At 41.7% G+C, this 18,622-nt stretch overlaps 1 protein-coding gene across 14 annotated transcripts in view; it reads left to right on the top strand.

Annotated features, from left to right (window-relative positions):
* The window catches only part of PTPRM (protein tyrosine phosphatase receptor type M), a 1,480,454-nt gene that overhangs the window by 562,158 nt on the left and 899,674 nt on the right, over positions 1-18,622 (top strand). For all 14 annotated transcript variants that reach the window (XM_069218824.1, XM_069218808.1, XM_069218810.1 and 11 more), the window contains exon 7: positions 12,084-12,377. In XM_069218824.1, coding sequence (XP_069074925.1) covers positions 12,084-12,377 — 294 coding nt within the window. The remainder of the gene's footprint in view (positions 1-12,083; positions 12,378-18,622) is intronic.

Below are 18,622 nucleotides of genomic sequence, written 5' to 3' on the forward strand. Positions count from 1 at the left end.
AACCTTAGGTAGATGAATGAGGAAAGGGACACTGCTTCTCTTCAATGCGCCTTACAATGCATGTCCTGTTTGCCAAAACATTGATTCAGCTGCTTGGAATTCTTCCAAGCAAAAAATCTGTTTTAAAAAAACTTGAAAACATTTTCCAAATTAAGCCAGCTCCGTTATGTCACTATAGTTAAAGCAAAGTGAAAATGAGTCATTGCAGTTATACATTCCATTTTTAATAGCATTGGTTTCAGTATGGTGCACCGTGATGACATACATTCAGGTCAATTGCAGAGAAGGTGAATGATGGACTTGGCTTTCGTAGTTGCAAAGCCTGTACTCAATAGTGGCCGTTGTACTATTTTCCCAGTTGACTGTATAATCATAGATAGGAAGGGTCAAGAATCTGGTGTGCAGGATAATGCTCCTGCACGCCCTACTTAATGATTATTTTAAGTACTATTGCATGTATGATGTCATAGGAGGGAAGTATAGGTTTGAACCAATCACAAAACCCTAAGGTTTCTATGTTTGTTTCTCTTGACAGCACCACAACTTGTCTGTAAAGTGTGACCTATGGTACCAACACCATTTCTTCCTCTCTTGTTGCCCAAAAGATCACCCAGTGAATTTGACTCTCTTGCTACTGACGTATGATGCGATTTGCAGGTCACAGGTTTGAATTCCTCACGTTCTGTTCAGCCTTTCAGTGTACTGGTTTGGATGCGTTAAATAAAGTAAATTGGGTAATGTGGCACCACCTATTTATAACAATGTGAAACAGCAAAAATGCAATAATAAGCGCAAAATGATAAACAAATTATTATATTAGATATTTTTTAAAATCCTTCGAAACCTATCAGTTCCCTGATTTTTTAGGTCTTGCCTAGCAGACAGCTTTTAGCTGTCTGTTTGTGAAAGACCATTTCTGGATTATACCAAAAACTTACAGCAGGCTTAGAGCCTGCCCTTTGCTTGCCATTGGCTGGCTTTGTTGCTACTTTCATTTGCTTGCTTCTTATTTGATAGCTTGTATCCCTCTTCTTGTGTTTGTCCTTCCCCTGGAAGATAGGTTTTTCACCATCCATCTGACTTGTCTTCTTCTGCTGCTTACATCCAGGGGTAGATGGTTTTCTTTTCCTTTCAGCCCTTCATGAGAATGCACGTTTTCTTTCTCTCTCTCTCTCATGTGTGCTGATCAGCCACTGTGAACTTCACGTTGCTCCCATATCCCTTTACCCAAGCTTGTCCATTGCTTTACCCCCATGTCGCCCCATTCACTGCTTCATTGTTCCCTCCAAACCCTCGTAGTCCTTTAATTTCTTTTTTCTTTTTCTTTTTGGAGTGCTCACAATCTCGTATTTGCTGCAGGGCTGCTGCACTGTGCAAAAAGTGTTTTGTGTAATTAAAATGACATCCTTTTATTTACTGATCCAAATGGCATCTGACACATTGGACTGATCAAAAACGTATGATGCTCTTGTCATTCTCTAGGTGCATTCATACGTGGTGAGACATGTATGTGTGTATGTCATCACACACACACACACACACCCACCCACCCACCCAAGGAATGAAAATCTCCACACCATTTTTCCCTTTTTTTGCTGTTGCTTTGCAGCATTGGCAAAAAAGCATTTGCAAAGCAACTAGGTCAAAAAGACGAGAGGTATACCCTTTGTCAAATACTGTTCACAAGTGCCCACTTGGTACTTGATGTAGATTTGTGTTAACATAAAAGCCTGCTCTTTTCAGTGCATATTGATTGCATTGATACACATAAATATACGAAGTGCAAAAGGTGCCGTGCTCATGGTGGTAGACATATTCATACATTGCCTTAAAATCACAGTAACATCAATTGGATCTATATCTATTCAATCACAAGGAACATCATACAAGCCAGAATTAATTCCAGTGTGAGCCTAATCACAATACAACAAGAGGAGTTCAGGTAAGTTTCGTCCCAGCCATCTGTCCTTGAGTCTTAGTAGGACTAAGTCATCTGTCTTTATGTTCCACTTGGTAATTTCCACGTATCCCCTTCACTTTAATGATTTACTGACGTGAACTGTCACAAAAGGGTAGTTTCTTCCAACGTGGGGAGCACAACTATGGGGGTCATTCCGACCCTGGCGTTCCATGACCGCAATGGCGGAGGCGGCGGAAGCACCGCCAACAGGCTGGCGGTGCTTCCTGGGCTATTCTGACCATGGCGGTAAAGCCGCGGTCAGAAAAGGGGAACCGGCGGTTTCCCGCCGGTTTTCCCCTGGCCCAGGGAATCCTCCATGGCGGCGCTGCTTGCAGCACCGCCATGCGGATTCCGACCCCCTTCCCGCCAGCCTGTTTCTGGCGGTGTCGACCGCCAGAACCAGGATGGCGGGAATGGGTGTCGTGGGGCCCCTGGGGGCCCCACAAAGATTTTCACTGTCTGCTTTGCAGACAGTGAAAATCGCGACGGGTGCCACTGCACCCGTCGCACCCCTGCAACTCTGCCGGCTCCATTCGGAGCCGGCTTCCTCGTTGCAGGGGCTTTCCCGCTGGGCCGGCGGACGGCCTTTTGGTGGTCGCCCGCCGGCCCAGCGGGAAAGTTGGAATGACCGCCGCGGTCTTTTGACCGCGGTGCGGTCATTCGGCGGTAACCGCATGGCGGGCGGCGACTGCCGCCCGCCGCGGTCAGAATGACCACCTATATATCTTGTCAACTCAGGGTCGTGTCTCCTGAGCTACTTCATTTGGCTGTTTTTCTTTCCCGCCATTATAAAGCCACAGCAGTATCCATATCTTCATCTCACAGATGACAGCCAACATCCTCTGGTGGTAAATTGCTCTTCTACAGGCGGCTTAATGTGGGCTGCTCTCAATTGTCAGTCGAATTATCCATGAGGATATAATCACTTCAATAAATGAGTGCACCATCAGGGAAGCATTGTTTAATGCAGGTGTGGAGAATTCAAGATAGGGGTGGAAGCAACAGGAAACAGAAGCAGCAGAGGTAGAAAGCAGCTTGAGGTGGTGCGGATGGTGGCAAAAGCAACATAGAAGGCACGAGTGGGGGAAGCAACATAGAGAGCGCTGTGTGGAAAAGTAGATGTCAGTGAAAAAGCAAAGTGTAGTGCTGGGGGATCAAACAGTCAAATGAGAGCAATGTTTAGCGGGTGGGAGAGAAGCACATGGGGAAAAAAAGCAACTGACGGAAGTACACATGGGCAAGTGCAACATACAGGGAGCAGGGACATGCACACTGGCGGTGTACAGGGAGAGAGAGCGAGAGCAGGGAGAAGCACGCTGGCGGTGTGCAGGGAGAGAGACAGAGCAGGGAGAAGCACGCTGGTGGTGTGCGGGGGAGAGAGAGCAGGGAGAAGCACGCTGGCGGTGTGCAGGGGGAGAGAATTACACGAGGGAACAGCTGTAAAACGCATGCACTTCCATGGAATGCTTAACCCTAAAGAAGAAAGAAGTACTTGAAAAGCAAGCAGTGGAAGCATAGAAGCTAGCCAGTCAAAACTGATCGTAAAGAGTCTGTGCTTCATGGAAGGGACGAACATGAGATTGACAAGCTGCATTATAAATAAGAAGCAGGGAAATGTGACAGGAGAGCCAACCAATGGTAATTAATGGATCGGCTCCAAACCCAGGCATGTTCTTTCCAAGCCTACAATATGCTTCCCAGCTGAGAGTGCATGTGCTGTCTAGTAGATGAGACCCAAAAGAAGGGATGAAAAATAACCTGTGAGAGTGTGATAAAGGGGCAGTTAGTATGTGGTGCTGGAAGAAAGAGCCATTTGGTGGAATCAAGATTACAGAGCGTTAGTATTTGGCAGCTTTGCACTCCAGTAACACAGGTCTCAGGTTTCCGAGTGGATCTTTGGGCTTGGCACTTATCTATCTTTGTAATACAAATTAATTAGTGGTGCACATACATAGTGTCTCCTGTTCTACAGTCAAACCGGCCCACAACACTTTATGCACTAAGCCATCACTATTCTGAAAAACAGTTAGGTCCCTGTTGCCTCCCTATCCTCATTTCTACATTCACTACATCAGCAGAAACACTGGCATTCACCATACTTTACTGTGATCACATGTTTGTATGCACTGTCGTAAACCTTCATTACATGCCCCATCTTCTGACTTTCAGTGGCTAACTTCAGTTTCCGGGCAATTACATCCAGTTATGGTTCTGACTTTCTGCCTCCAACCCAATTAAACAAGCTGAACATAATTTCTCGAGCATATGGTTTAGGGAAGCTAACAGCTGGGCGCATTGAAACTGCAATATGTTAGCGAACCTCATAAAGACAAAGTGGACAAAAAGCACTGCTCTCTGCTGCCGCTGCAGGGTCGGTGGGGGTTACTTGGGAGTTTTAGAGTCTCTCGTATCATGCAAATGGTAAAACATGTTGTTTCGTTGACCACTGATGCAGAAACTCTACACCCTACACACAAGGAAAAAAACCTGCAGCACAGAACATAAAGTGAACTAAAGCATATTTTATATTTTTAGCACACAACCCTCCTCATTTATCAACTTCAGAAAGTGTGCCTGGCAGCAGTCTATATCTGTCCAGTATCAGACCATAGAACTCCCCAGCCATAGCAGACCTCAGTGGTCAGAGAAGAATCAGTAGTTGTTGATTATGCATGGGATTTCAAATGGATACAAAAACTTGCATTTATTCAATCTTGGCACAGGCTCATTTTACTTACCGGTAATCTTCATCACTAATGACTGCAGTCATGTTTGTATGATGTGCGCCAGGCGCACAGTGCCCTTCGTCAAAAGTACTTTTTCGGAGTATTGTATGCCAAGAAATATATGGCTGAAGATAAATTGTGGCATTAGAAACACAGTCGAGTATAAATGCTTTGTCAAAGTTAATTTGTCCATTCACATGTATCTATCTGCTTTATATTGTAAGTTCTACGGTCTTTACGTAACTAACGCATTTTACCATTGACACAGACAGTCTTAAATATAATTTATTTTGTATTTAAATACGATTTTTTAAAGATTTCATATAACATGCAGAATACAGAAACCAAATTAAGACAGTAGAATTGTGGTGTACTTGACTTAGTGTATTTAGCAGTGAGCAATAATGTTGTAAGTGGAGAATTTGCCGAGAAACAACAAGTTGAAAGACGTTACACATCAGTAAATGTAAAAGAGAAAATATCCAAGAGAGCAAGAATAGAATAGAGAAGGTGCAGAGGTTAAAAGATTAACAGTGAAGGAGGGGATACAATTGACAAAGTGAAAAATAGAATAACCAAGTGAAAATGGAAATCTGCGGGGGAGGGGGTCGCCTTTTATAATGAAGTGCAGTTTGGGTATTTTTTGTGACAAAAGGGTATGCCTGACGTTATCCAAGGTACTTCAAAATTTCTGTGACATGGTAGGATTCGCAGGAGGGTAGCCTGTGCGTAGTGTGTGCTTCTAAGACAGGTAATCCATGCTCATCAGGGATGGAGTGATACATGATTTAATGCTTTCCTTTCAATAAGAATAACTTTGATTGCAATTCGCAGCAGTAAATCAATGAGAGCCAAATCAGCTTCCGACAGGTCAGTGGTGTAGATCTGCAAGTGTGTCAAGCACAGTTATATTGAAGATGTTGCTAAGTTGCACCAGCATTTTGTTCCCGTACAGTGTGATCCATTTACATGAGAAAAGGTTCAGACAGAGGGCCAAGTGTGGAGATCCTTACTTTAATGCACAAGAAATTATAGAACGTGAAGGTTAGCAAAAGTCAGAGGTTCTTGACCATCATGGAGAGGAATAATGAGGGATATTCCCTTAAAGAACCAGATGGGGCAAATAGAAGAGGTGTCAGGTGTCTGAGTTAGTTTGGAATGCCAAAGCAGCAAGCAAGAAGATTTGTTGATGGATGGTTTCGACATACTTTTATCAACTAATGTCAACGTCTCACTAGTGTACTGAAGAAAATGGCTTAGACTTTTTCATAATTCAGGCCTTTGTTTGCTGCACTTTAAAGCTGTACTTTTCTACCAAAATGCAAAAACACACACTTCCCTATAAGGCAGTCAACGTGGTGGCATTCTCAGCTTAGACATAGAAGTGGCCAAATGGCTAAAAGTGCTGACTTTGGAACTGGGGAAGGAGGTTTGAATTTTGTAATTCTAGGCGCATCACTTGAACTCAGTGCCTTAAAAAATTGTAAAGTAAACTAGTTGTCATGTAAAGTGCTCTGCCCTTGGGCCACTTTAAAGACTCCATTTAATGTTTTATGTGTACTCTTCTTGCCACTCTGTCATATTATGCAAAACTAGGCTAGGAAAGGAAGACGGGCTTTGCTGCAGCTCACGTTTTAAATCTGAATTATGCCCAGTTGATTTCACAAAGGTTTCTTGATTTGAGCACCCAGCAGTAAACTGACGAATAGCAACTGGCAAGATATTTCTCGTGTTCGTTATCTATAGAGCCATTACTTGAAGCCCAGACATAATTTTATACCTGAACTGTTTTATAAACTTTCAAAGAAAATTGTTCTTGTGATTGATTATAACTCCTGGTGTAACAATACAACAAATCTCTTTGTGAACTGCTTTGAGACCGACTGGAACATACAGAAATTACCATTATTATTTATTTAGTAGTTGAAGTTGGTTGTATAAGACTGTATAGACAATTTTATTCTGTCTATAGCAAATGATCACACTTCATTACAAAAAACGTTAACATTTGGCTAAAAGTCACAAGTCAGAGTGATCACCTCTTTATTGTTAGAATTCATCTCATTAAGTATTTTACATAAGTCTGTAAAATGTTTACATTGATATTGGTTAATTAGTTTTTAGTAGCCCCCAGTAGAACAAAATGTACAAGTACGCTGGTTTCTGTGTGTGCCATGGCATCTGCCAATTTGATCATGAGTTCCAATGCAGTGTATGTGAGCTCTCCTGAAGCCTAACCTAATTACTGGCTTCTATTTAATTGCAAGATGCTCACCCAAGTGAGGCCTTACTAGGAATTCGACTTAATTACTATAGAAAACATTTGTTACTAATTTGGCAAAATCTGCATGTTTGCTCAACTTGAAGTAAAATTTGACCCCAAGTTTAAAATGTGCCTTGTTAATCATGTGTGTGCAAACTGACTAATCCCTTTAATTATTTGTTACAAAAAAGCTTAAAAAACATTTATTATTAGGTGATGTTTTCCTATTTCAAGGAATATTTAAGCAGCAGCTGTGAATTCATCATCTCTGCTGATTTTTTTGATTTTTTTAAAAAAAACATCAAAGTAGCAATCAAGAAAAATCAAAATGCACATGCTAATATAATATTTACTTCATTTGTTATAACTTCAAGTAGGACAGAACTTGTTAGGCTTTATAATCTTCTTAGACCTCATTATTAGTGGTCCAGAATCATTTCTGTTATTTTTCTGCCCTGGCTTTACCATTACTGAGGGACCTTGTAATTCGATAGCCAGAGAAATAATGGAAGTCACACACTTTTGGGGAATAACATGCGAAAATAGTGTGCTGAATTGCAAAAAAATTTCTCTATTATTCTACATGAAGTCTTCGTGTGCTTGAAGAAGGTAAAATCTCCAGGTGAAATACCACTTAATAATGATGGTTCCGTTGAACTCCTAATTCCAGTAGACCCAGTAACTCATGTTACTGACCCCATTGGAATTAATGGGCCACTCATAATGAAAGCCTGAGTGCCACCGCCTCCACCTTATTAATATGACAGCTTCTATATAGTTGCCCAGCTGAGGTACCATGTGTAATAATGGGAAGCACCATGCAATTGTATTCTCTTATGAGCAGTTCACAAGAAAAGCTGACATTTAATATTAAATTGATGTAAGGTCTGACTGTTTTTCAGAATATTGCTTTTCTTCTGGCAATAATATTTTTATCAGTTCGGTTTTTCATGTTCTAGGGTGCCAAGTTATTTGTAGCTTCATATTCTTTGCAGCTTGCCACCATTGACAGGTCAAAAATACTTCTGATCAACATTATCAGAGCATTTTTGTTTCAATTCACCATCAGAGAATTCTGTTGGGTGTATGAAAGAGGACATCCATTGTAAGTCACTAATAATGTAACTGAAAGCAACCCAGCATGTTAAACCTGCCTAAATACAAACCATGCCAAAAAGATACTGTATTGAAATTGTTTATAATGCAGAATGACACTTCCAAACTGTTGCCTATTTCTTAAAAACATTACATCGCTAACTTTTCAACAACATTTTCTTATAAAAATATGAATCAAATGTAACCAATACAAAGAAAAACTGTGAGAAAACTAAAGCAACATAATCCTAAAAATGGAGCCACAACTCTGGCAATCCCCTTTGACTTTTGTCCATTCAGTACAGACAAAACCTGCACTAATACTTGTGCATTTTTCACCTGTGAAATCACAAATATGTCTTATTTATGTGCCTGGCATTCGCGCATGCCTCTTAGAAATCGCTTGGTGTCTGCTTTGAAAGACACGCATACAAACCATTGTGAATTGACCAACTACTTTCCCATCCAAGGTCTTCCATTTGTGGCCAGGATCTTTGGGTTCATGGTGACCGAACAACTGCCAAGCAGCTCAGATGCAAGAATACACAGTGATTTTAAACTTTATGAGTTCTGTCATAAACATGGACAGAATCCAAACATCTTGGTATAAATTGAAGTGTTATTGTGCTGTGACAGAGCCTACCCTGACTTTATAATTTTTCGTGAATTATAAGTGGGCATTGACAGTGCCAACTGTTGTAACCCTGTGAAAATATCAACCATCTTTGCAGCCTAATATGCTTTGCCACTGCCTACTGGACATGGTTTTTGTAACCACACAGCCATGGCTCAATAAAGGTAAAATTTGATTTCTTTGATGCCATCAAGAAGTGGCAAGAAAGAGTGTGTAACTCTGGTCAAAACAAAATATAATGCAAATGCAAAACAAATATGAGACAAAATGATCAAGAGTAAGTTCTTGAATGGAACAACAACATTTAGAGGATGATGCAACCAGAGGCCACTTTTCATTACATTGGTCACTGGTAAAGGCATATGACTCCCGTTGGACAAAAGTATAAACTATATGAAGGAAATACAAAGAGACAAGAGATATGGTTTTGAAGCCAGCATTATATGTTGATCAGGAAGAACTGTATTCAGATTATACAAAAGAAAGCTTGTAGAAAATTGGTTGTTAGAAATAAATGAACATTTGAATGAAGGTGAGAAATTAAATGTGCTGAAATTTTGGCATGAAAGCCGAAGAGAGAATATAAATAGCCATGATTTATAATAAACAGGGGATTTAAAAAATTTGACTGTGACAACCAGTTGCTGAAGAATGAATTCAAAATATGTCCTCTGCCTGTCCAAATTATCCAGATTGTGTGTGAATGAGATTTAAAGTCTGGAGTGGAATAGATGGTCTTTTATTTTTATGGATAGTGGTATCATGAAGATAAGATATATTTAAGACCTATACTTATGAAATATTATGTTAAAAAGTTGTTTTGTATAAGAAGTGTGCATAATATTTTTGTATTAGATTGAACAAAATAACCTCTTAAGGTTATCGATGATTATTCCCAATGGATTAGTTTGGCGGGAGCTAGGAAATACTGTCTTCATAAAATGTAATTTGATGTACTCATTGTACCAAATGTAATTGAAGGAGCAGCATCACAATTTAGTTTGGGAATTGCTGTACAGACCTAGCTGCTTTCTGAGAAGAGAGTCCTGCCATATAGAATAAATGTAGTCCAAACAGATGAAACCACGGCCACTGTAATCTAACTTGGGGTCTGATTTAGAGTTTGGCAGATGTGGTTACTCTCACAAACGTGACGGATAGCCTGTGAACCATATTACAATTCCATGATATCCTATGGACATCGTAATACAGAGGATAGGATGCCTGTCACATTTGTGATGGAGTAACCCATCTGCCGAACTCTAAATCAGGCCCTTAATGTTGATTTGTTTATCAGGTGAATGACTGACCTTTGCAGCCAAATATGTATACAGGTTTTAATGTGCATTTGTTGATACAAGTGAGTGCACTGCGGAAGAGAATGTTAAGTTAAATTCTTTCATGTTGCACTTTTCAAATCATTAAGATGTTCTATTTCCCCTCCTCCTCTCCGGTTACTGCTCTTCATCCTCAGTCCACTTCTCTCCTGTCACCCTTAGTTTCCATTCCCATGCCAGTAGTCTTGATATTCTCTTTAGCTCATGGGGATGGACACTTTCATCACAGACACTGCTGCTAGGTACCAGGTTCTAAACATTCATAGGATTTGTTATTACATCCTATCCCACACAGCAAAGGTTCTGATCAGCTCACTAGAAATACTACAACTGCCTCCTAGTCGGCATCCCACTTTATTGTTTGTACCTATTGGACAAAGACATTTTATCATCAGAACGATATTCAGTCTCCCGAGGCATGCACCTACTTCTCCCTTTCTGCTTCTGGTTTAAAATAGCTAAAAATGGCACCCCTCCAGTTCACCTCTGCTATATTCACAAGATTTGCCAACATGCCTCTATGGTATGTAAATCTGCACTTCATTCAGACCACCTTGGGTGGTTTCCCTATACAAATCCTTCTGTTAGGGCCCTTACTCTGGTTCTCACTTCTATTGTCCATCAGACTAGCCCCTCTTTGCAGGAGTTCAAAACAACTTAAAAAAAACTAACCATGTTGCTTGAAAGCAACCATGGTTAACATTTGTTTTCAGTTCCTCAACTACAAAGTGTAAATACTAAACTGAAGCCTAGGTCTTTCTGATGTTTCTACTTTGATAGGTCACCATTTTTATTTGTTAAGGAAATTAAAGAGACAAAACAGTGCTTTGTCCCTTACCAACTTCATCCATGTTGTCCTGGGTAGTAAAGCCGTTGAGTACCCTATGTACCAAACAGGAGTGTTCCTTTTCACATAACTTCTGATTGAAATGTTGTCTACTAATACACATAAGTATGTAAGAAAATTAAAACCTATGTTAGGCTGGACGTTCTTAAGGGATCTACTGGGTGCGCGAATATGTAGCCAACTTATTATATTTGAGTGTGAGTTCTTAGAAGTGTACACATGAACATAAGCTTATCTTGTGTGTACCAACAGTAGATATTGTAACAAAAATATGATGTTGGGAAGAAGATGATTTTTTTATTTGTGCATTCAGTGCCAATGTCAGTGATTTCCAATATGCATTTTATCCTTCTGAGGTCAAGAGTAACTTTAGGTTTGGTGTTAATTAACTCCTGTCATTGACTGTTCTATTAAAGGGCAAAAGTGTTGCAGTAAATACCACATAAAAAGTTATTTTATAGATTGACTTATTACTTTTAATACTAGCTGTTGACGGCTAAATTTATGGGTTTTGTAAAGTATAGATCACTGCGTTAATGGTATCTCAGAGCACCAAGGTGAGTGGTGGGAATGAGTAGCAAGACACAAGTCATGTACGCCAATCTAATGCTTTATATGTCCAGAAATAGTCTGAAATTCTGCTTCATGAGGAGTCCGTCAGTGATGATCTTAGGTCATAAGCAGTGATAGGAATCCAAAGTTAAATGAAAAGGACTTGGAATTAGTGCCTTGGAGAAGAGCTCATTTTAGGCATCTGACTGAAGAAGTGAGGAATGTGGATATGATCCTTAAGCAGAGTTGAGAGTTTGGTGTCTAGTCTAAATTTGACTGGTCATATGTTGAGCTGAAATATAGGTTTCAGATTCTTTCCTATTCTTAGGAAGTTCTCTTCTAATGCTTTGTACATGGTAGATTTTTCCATCAATTTGTTTGAGTTTATATCGACAAACTATTTGTAAATGTTTTAAACTGCTTCTGATTAAGCCTTATGGAACATATTTTTGTGACTATTGTGATAACTGAACATAAGTCAAAATCCTCTCTGAAGTTTTATTCCTCCTGTCTGCGATGTTAATGCGTTTTAAAATGTTATAAGTACACGTTGAGTATGTGTTTGTATAAATAATATAATTTAAAAACACATATGACCTTTTCAAAGATGTTTTTTATGCAACTTACCCCCAAAAATGTTTCTTAAACTACATTACCCTTTCTTTGTAGAACCACCTGTCCCTATTGCCCCACCACAGCTTTCATCAGTCGGGGCAACGTATTTATGGATCCAACTAAATGCAAACTCCATCAATGGTGATGGACCCATCACGGAGAGGGCGGTTGAGTACCGCACTGCAACAGGGAGCTGGAATGACATACAACCAGTGGACTCCACAAGGTACAAGATTGGACATTTAGATCCAGACACTGAGTATGAAATCAGTGTGCTGCTGACACGGCCAGGAGAAGGAGGAACAGGATCTCCTGGTCCAGCTCTTAAAACAAGGACTAAATGTGCTGGTGAGTACAAATGTTGTTCTCAAGGGGCTGTCAATGTCTTCTAAAGTCATAACTGAGGCACAAAACAATAAAGTTGTTTCCCCTAAGTGGAAACTGTGATCAAATACGTTGCACCAGTCAAATTTGATTGTCTGTGTTTTGTATAGCTCGCTTGTTCTTATGCACCGATGTTCTGCACTGAGAGCTGCTGATAACCTTGAAAATAGTATGCCTACATAGGCCAAATTCATCCTTTAATTTCAGGAAATCTAAATAAGAGAAGTTTGCATACAGTTAATCTAAATAGCGCTTTAGAGGTTAACCGGAAAATATGGTTTGAACTCGGATCTCCCATGCCTGTGGAGGATTCAACTGTTCCATATTGTGTAGGTCTGAGTTTACTAAAGTAAAATACATGGACAATCATCTAGGAACCAAAGCCTAGTTATTAATTTTCAGATTTGCAACCATTGGATTTCAGACATTTCCAACCGTAACAACATTGCAAATTAATATTACATAAGAAATAATATTTAAATATCAACACAATCACCAGCACAGCACATCAAAGCTCAGGGTGCATCCTTAGTAAATCAATTCATGAATCACTAAATGCAGTGCCCAGCAGTTTATTTGACACATACAGTCAGGAATACATCCACTGTGCAGCTGCACCTGTGCATTCCTTGTGCATTCCTCTATGTTTCTTCTCATTTAAAATCTCAACTCAGCACATTTTCCAGCCGAATCCAAAGAGGTCATCTGCTCCAGTATGCAACATAACCGTCATCTCCGTGGTCTATTTTGTCATTACACAGTCAGAAATATGTTAGGGAATAATGTATTAGAACCACTGAACTTTGAAGAAACCACAAAAAATAAAATAGGTGAGTGCTTGAAATGTATTGGTTATGTCATAAGCATGGTCACTACCCTGACCCATCTTACAGAGGTGAGATAGAAAGCTGAATCCAAGATTGATGCTACAAAGTTGTTGATGACTTGTGCATCAGTAAGCCATTATTGTCTGTATAACCTAATCGAAGTCTTTGCCATATCTCTAAATTGAGATAGTATGTTTAACTAAAGATCAGGCATTCTCACAAGTGGGGTTTTTGCTTCTGTTTCTGTTTTTTGTGTGGTGCTTAATTTGCAGGTGGAACTCATTTTTGGGAGCTATATGGGGAGCTTCTTTTTCATTATTAGGCTTTGACCAAGTGTAAGCGAGAGAAAGGAGGATTAATGCAAAGTTTAAAAAAAAAAAAAAAAAAAAAACAGTGACAGTGGATGGAGCAGTAATGGAAAAGAACCTGCAAAAGTGAGATATAGAGTAAAGAAGTGCTGCCTTCATATTCAACAGCCTCTGCCATAACATACCAGCACCAGCGGTGGCCTACTAACAAAAGGTTTGGGACTCACCAAATTTAGTTTATTACAAATCAAGCACTGGTCTTGTGAGGTGTGTGTAGCGGGTTTACATCACTACAAGCTGTTTTTGACAGTCTTTTTTTTTTAAATGAAATTCTTGGTATGGCGGGTGGCTCTGGACCTGATGTCGGACAGAGGTGAAAAGTGTCGACCATAAGGTGTGGTGCCTTCCCAACATGATGGTGAGCAGCGGGCAGGCCTTCCCTCCAGTCATGGTGCAGGCAGGTTTGACCATGGTGTGACTGCTGCGCAGACACGCTTGCATACCACTTCAGTTGTTTCCACGTGTGCACGTGATGGCGGTGTTGATTAACAGTGCCTACTAAGTGTAGGGAAGGCCTATTTTGCACTTGCAACATGCCATATTTGAGTGTCATTGGCACTTTAAGCACAATTCACGGCATTGATGATATTATTTGACAAGGGAAGCTGACCAAGGGCCACAGGTAGTGCCAGATCCTAAGTTAGTGCTCAGATCAGGCAAGAAGGCCGAGTCTGCTGGGGCCACTGAACATCAACTTCAATTGAAAGGAAAAGTGCAAACAGTAAAACGTTTTTATTTATATTTCTCCCGTCGGTGAGGAATTGATGCCTTTATGCCAAACTGCCACAGGATTTGTTTGCTTGCTTTTGTGACTGTTGATAGTAACGTTTTAACGCTGTAATTTACAGTGCATAGCTTTTGAAACTGGACTTTACAATCAATTTGCACATTTAAGATTTCCAGTACTGTTTAATTTAGCGTTGTTTGCTGTTACTTCGTTTAGGTGCCTCTTGCAGATTAACGTGTCTTGAGAAATCTTGGCCATCATACACTTAAATAGCTACAGAGTGGGCGAGAGGCTGTGGCATGTGCTCTGCATGCGTGCTGCCCGCCTTCCCCTTTAGCGCCGCTCCTCTGCACTGGTACTTGGAGATACCTGACATTCCTATTTTTTTTAGTCTTCACCTCTGAAAGCTTCTCAAATGTGCAATCTGTTCTTTCTTCAGGACTTGTGTATTCAACCTCTCTCCCTATAAGGATATCGGCCGAGGTCACGCATAGAATGATGCACCCCGATTGTATTTTTATATGGCTGGTATAACTGGGACGAGCCCAAGGTGATATAAAAAACACTGGTTTGCATTAGCTAGCTATAGAAATGACTCAGAGATGTAAGTTTTAAGTGTGCTTGTTAAGGGTACCTTATCTGTATCATTTCTCAATGGGAATGAAGGTTCTCCGTTCCAAGCAGGTACCCAGTATTTACAAAAGCGTTAATTTGTGTGTTGGAAAGCGCAGGTGATGTGTAATAGAGTTTTCTCCTCAGTGAGGAGGTACATTTTCTCACATAGGTGTTTTTGCTCCTAAGCCCCAATTCTTAGCAGTAGACATCAACTGATGTCACAACTCATGGGCAGTGATTTACAATGAGCGCCTTGTGACATCAAAACTTGAGGGTTATGTAGAGATTATCATATGTGTGCTCATATTAGGTTATCGGAGGGGCTTGTAGGAGACACTGAATCATGTCTGGGCTGATGACATGTTGTCGTTGGTAGCCCAGAAGCCTTGGAGATGTTTTTGGTTATTTGAACTTGCTTTCTCTCACTAGTTCTGTTGTTAGTTATTAGCTTGGATTAATCTTTACAATTCAACTATGCATCATTGACCGTATCTTGACTAAATAAAGCCTGTACCTCAGCCTTTGGGACTCTGAGCTTTCTGCAAAGGACCAGGCTTCGTAGCCGCTTCACAGTTATCAGCTTTGCAAGCGTATGCATGTCTGTAAACTTTCCGCTTCATTTGTAAGAGAACTTGATATCAAAGTAATCGAGTGCGCATTATCACACAAGCGGTTTTATGAACCATTGTTTTATGGTATTGACAGTGATGGCAAAAGGCAAAAATGTATTTTGTGTAGTTCATGTGTCATCAACACATGGTCATCAGTTGTGATATTTACTAATAAAAGCAATCATAATTTGTTGAAGTATCATTGATTCCAGTGGAGAATGGAATTTCCCCATTTAATCCATTCTCAGGAAGGTTGCCATTGTGTTTATATTAGGGATAATTGTAAAAAAAAAAAATGGAATTCAAGCAGCACCCGTTCTGTCTAGTAGTCAAAGCTATGAAACATTCATGACGTTGAGAGAGTCACCTTATGATGAAAGTTAAAAAGAGTACATTTGAAAAAAACTGGACCCCAAATTTATACAGAGATGTATGTTCTGTAGGGAAACGCCCTGAAGTCTGACTCCGGAACAACAAAGTTGTGGGCAACGAAAGCGGAACTACGCTTTCCTTAACCAAGACTTCATTGTTTTGTGCCTTAACCACGCATGTGCTGAACAACGCACATGCATGGTTAAGGCATCAACAAGGGAGTCGCCTGAGGAGGACGATGCAACGAGTCAGGTAAGTGGGACGGGGCGGGGGTGGGGGGTTGGGGTTTTAGTTTTAGGGGCAGGGGTCGAGGGGTCGGGGGGTCGGGTATTTTTAGTTTTAGGGGCCAGATGGGGGTTGGGGTTTTAGTTTTAGGGGTGGGAGGGTCAGGGTATTTTTAGTTTTAGGGGCGGGGGGTTGGGGTTTTAGTTGTGGGGGCGGGGGGTCAGGTCAGGTAAGAGGGGTGGGGTGGGGAGTCGGGTATTTTTAGTTTTAGATGAGGGGGTTGGGGTTTTAGTTTTAGGGGCAGGGGTGGGGGGTCGGGTCAGGTAAGAGGGGTGGGGTGGGGGGTCAGGGTATTTTTAGTTTTAGGTGCGGGGTTCTTAGTTTTAGGGGTGGGGTGGTGGGTCTGGGTGTTTTTTGTTTTAGGGGTGGGGGGTTGGGGTTTTAGTTTTATGGGCGGAGTGGGGGGTCAGGATCGGGGTATTTTTAGTTTTAATGGTGGGGTGGGGGATAGGGGGTTGAGGTTTTAGTTTTACTTTTAGGGGCGGGGTGGGGGGTCTGGGTATTTTTAGTTTTAGGAGAGGGGTGGGGGTTTGGGGTTTTAGTTTTAGGGGTGGGGGTGAGGTGGTCGAGGTTATTTTTAGTTTTAGGGGTGGGGCGGGGGGTTGGGGTTTTAGTTTTAGGGGCAGTGGTGGGGGGGGTCGGGTTATTTTTTGTTTTAGGGGCGGGGTGGGGGGTTGGGGTTTTATTTTTAGGGGCAGGGGTGGGGGGGTCGGGGTATTTTTAGTTTTAGGGGCAGGGGTGGGGGTGGCTTTAGGGGTGGGGGTTGGGTGGTTTTAGATTTTAGGGGTGGGTAATTTTAGGGGTGGGGTTGGGGGATTTAGGTTTAGGGGCAGGGTGGGGGGGCTCGGAGTAGTTTTAGGGGTGGGGGTTGGGGTGGTTTTAGGTTTTAGGGGTGGGTTGGGGGTCGGGTAATTTTAGGGGCAGGGTTGGGGGGGTTTAGGTTTAGGGGCAGGGTGGGGGGCTCGGAGTAGTATTAGGGGTGGGGGTTGGGGTACTTTAGGTTTCAGGGATGGGGTGGGGGTTGGGGTTGTTTTAGGTTTTGTGGGTAGGGTGGGAGTTGCGGTAATTTTAGGGAGGAGGTGGGGGTTGGGGTTGTTTTAGGGGCGGGGTTGGGTGGTTTTAGGTTTTAGGGGTGGGTAATTTTAGGGGCGGGGTTGGGGGATTTAGGTTTAGGGGCAGGGTGGGGGGGCTCGGAGTAGTTTTAGGGGTGGGGGTTGGGGTGGTTTTAGGGGTGGGTTGGGGGTCGGGTAATTTTAGGGGCAGGGTTGGGGGGGTTTAGGTTTAGGGGCAGGGTGGGGGGCTCGGAGTAGTATTAGGGGTGGGGGTTGGGGTACTTTAGGTTTCAGGGATGGGGTGGGGGTTGGGGTTGTTTTAGGTTTTGTGGGTAGGGTGGGAGTTGCGGTAATTTTAGGGAGGAGGTGGGGGTTGGGGTAGTTTTAGGGGCAAGGGTGGGGGGTTGGTGTGGTTTTAGGGGGGGGTTGTGGTAATTTTTAGGGGTGGGTGTTGGGGGCCAGGCGGGACGCATGCTGGAACAATGCATGCCTATCACTAATGCCTTTACCAGGAATGCCTTTACAATGAAAAATCGTTGTTAAGTCATACGTGGTAAAGGCATTAGTGGTAACAATCAGGCCGTTGTTCCGACCTCGTTGTTCAGGCATGCGTTGTTCCGGCAGGCGTGGTTCTGACATACATTCTGTTCTGTAACATGGTACTCCCTCCGCCTCCCGGAGTCCTGTGCAGATCGGATTTGTCATGTGAACTCTGCAAAAGTCTTTAGAGATGTATTTCTACCAGAAAATTGCTATTCAAATACAATTACAGTTGTACATCCATGGAAAGCTAGTGTCTAGAATTTGCTGACCAAGGATTGTGTCTGCGTAATACTCCTGAATGGCTCTGACACCCATTGCTAATGTGATGTTGTTGGGATGTATGCATTCCCCTTTTTTGTTTCTCAAAACCATCAAAACATAAAATAAAAATGCTTTATAAGCTTTCCTTTAGAACAATAGTTATGCAGGGATTTCCAATTCTCTCTTTATAAATTGCATTTATTAACCACTTTTGTTAATTGCAGATCTCTCCGCCTTTTGGCCACTTAGCACCTCCACTTTTTTGGGAAGTATCCATCTTGGGCAGGAGTCCTTGACCTCCTTCTGTGTGTAAATAAAGTGTCTTTATTTGCAACTGTACTTAACCGCATCTTTATTTTCACCTACATGTACATCACTGTGCAGTGCTTGTGACTTACGGCAGTGGATATGTACTGAACTGATCATAAATGCCATTTCCGCCATTTTCCTTTTCCTCTTTTAAACGATTCCCTTCTTATTCCGTAGGGGACTCCCTGACTCCACACCCTCGCATCCTGCTTTCCTTTTAACCTAATATTCCTTAGTTA

This window comes from Pleurodeles waltl, chromosome 2_1 (genome assembly GCF_031143425.1).
Source record: "Pleurodeles waltl isolate 20211129_DDA chromosome 2_1, aPleWal1.hap1.20221129, whole genome shotgun sequence".
NCBI lineage: Eukaryota > Metazoa > Chordata > Amphibia > Caudata > Salamandridae > Pleurodeles > Pleurodeles waltl.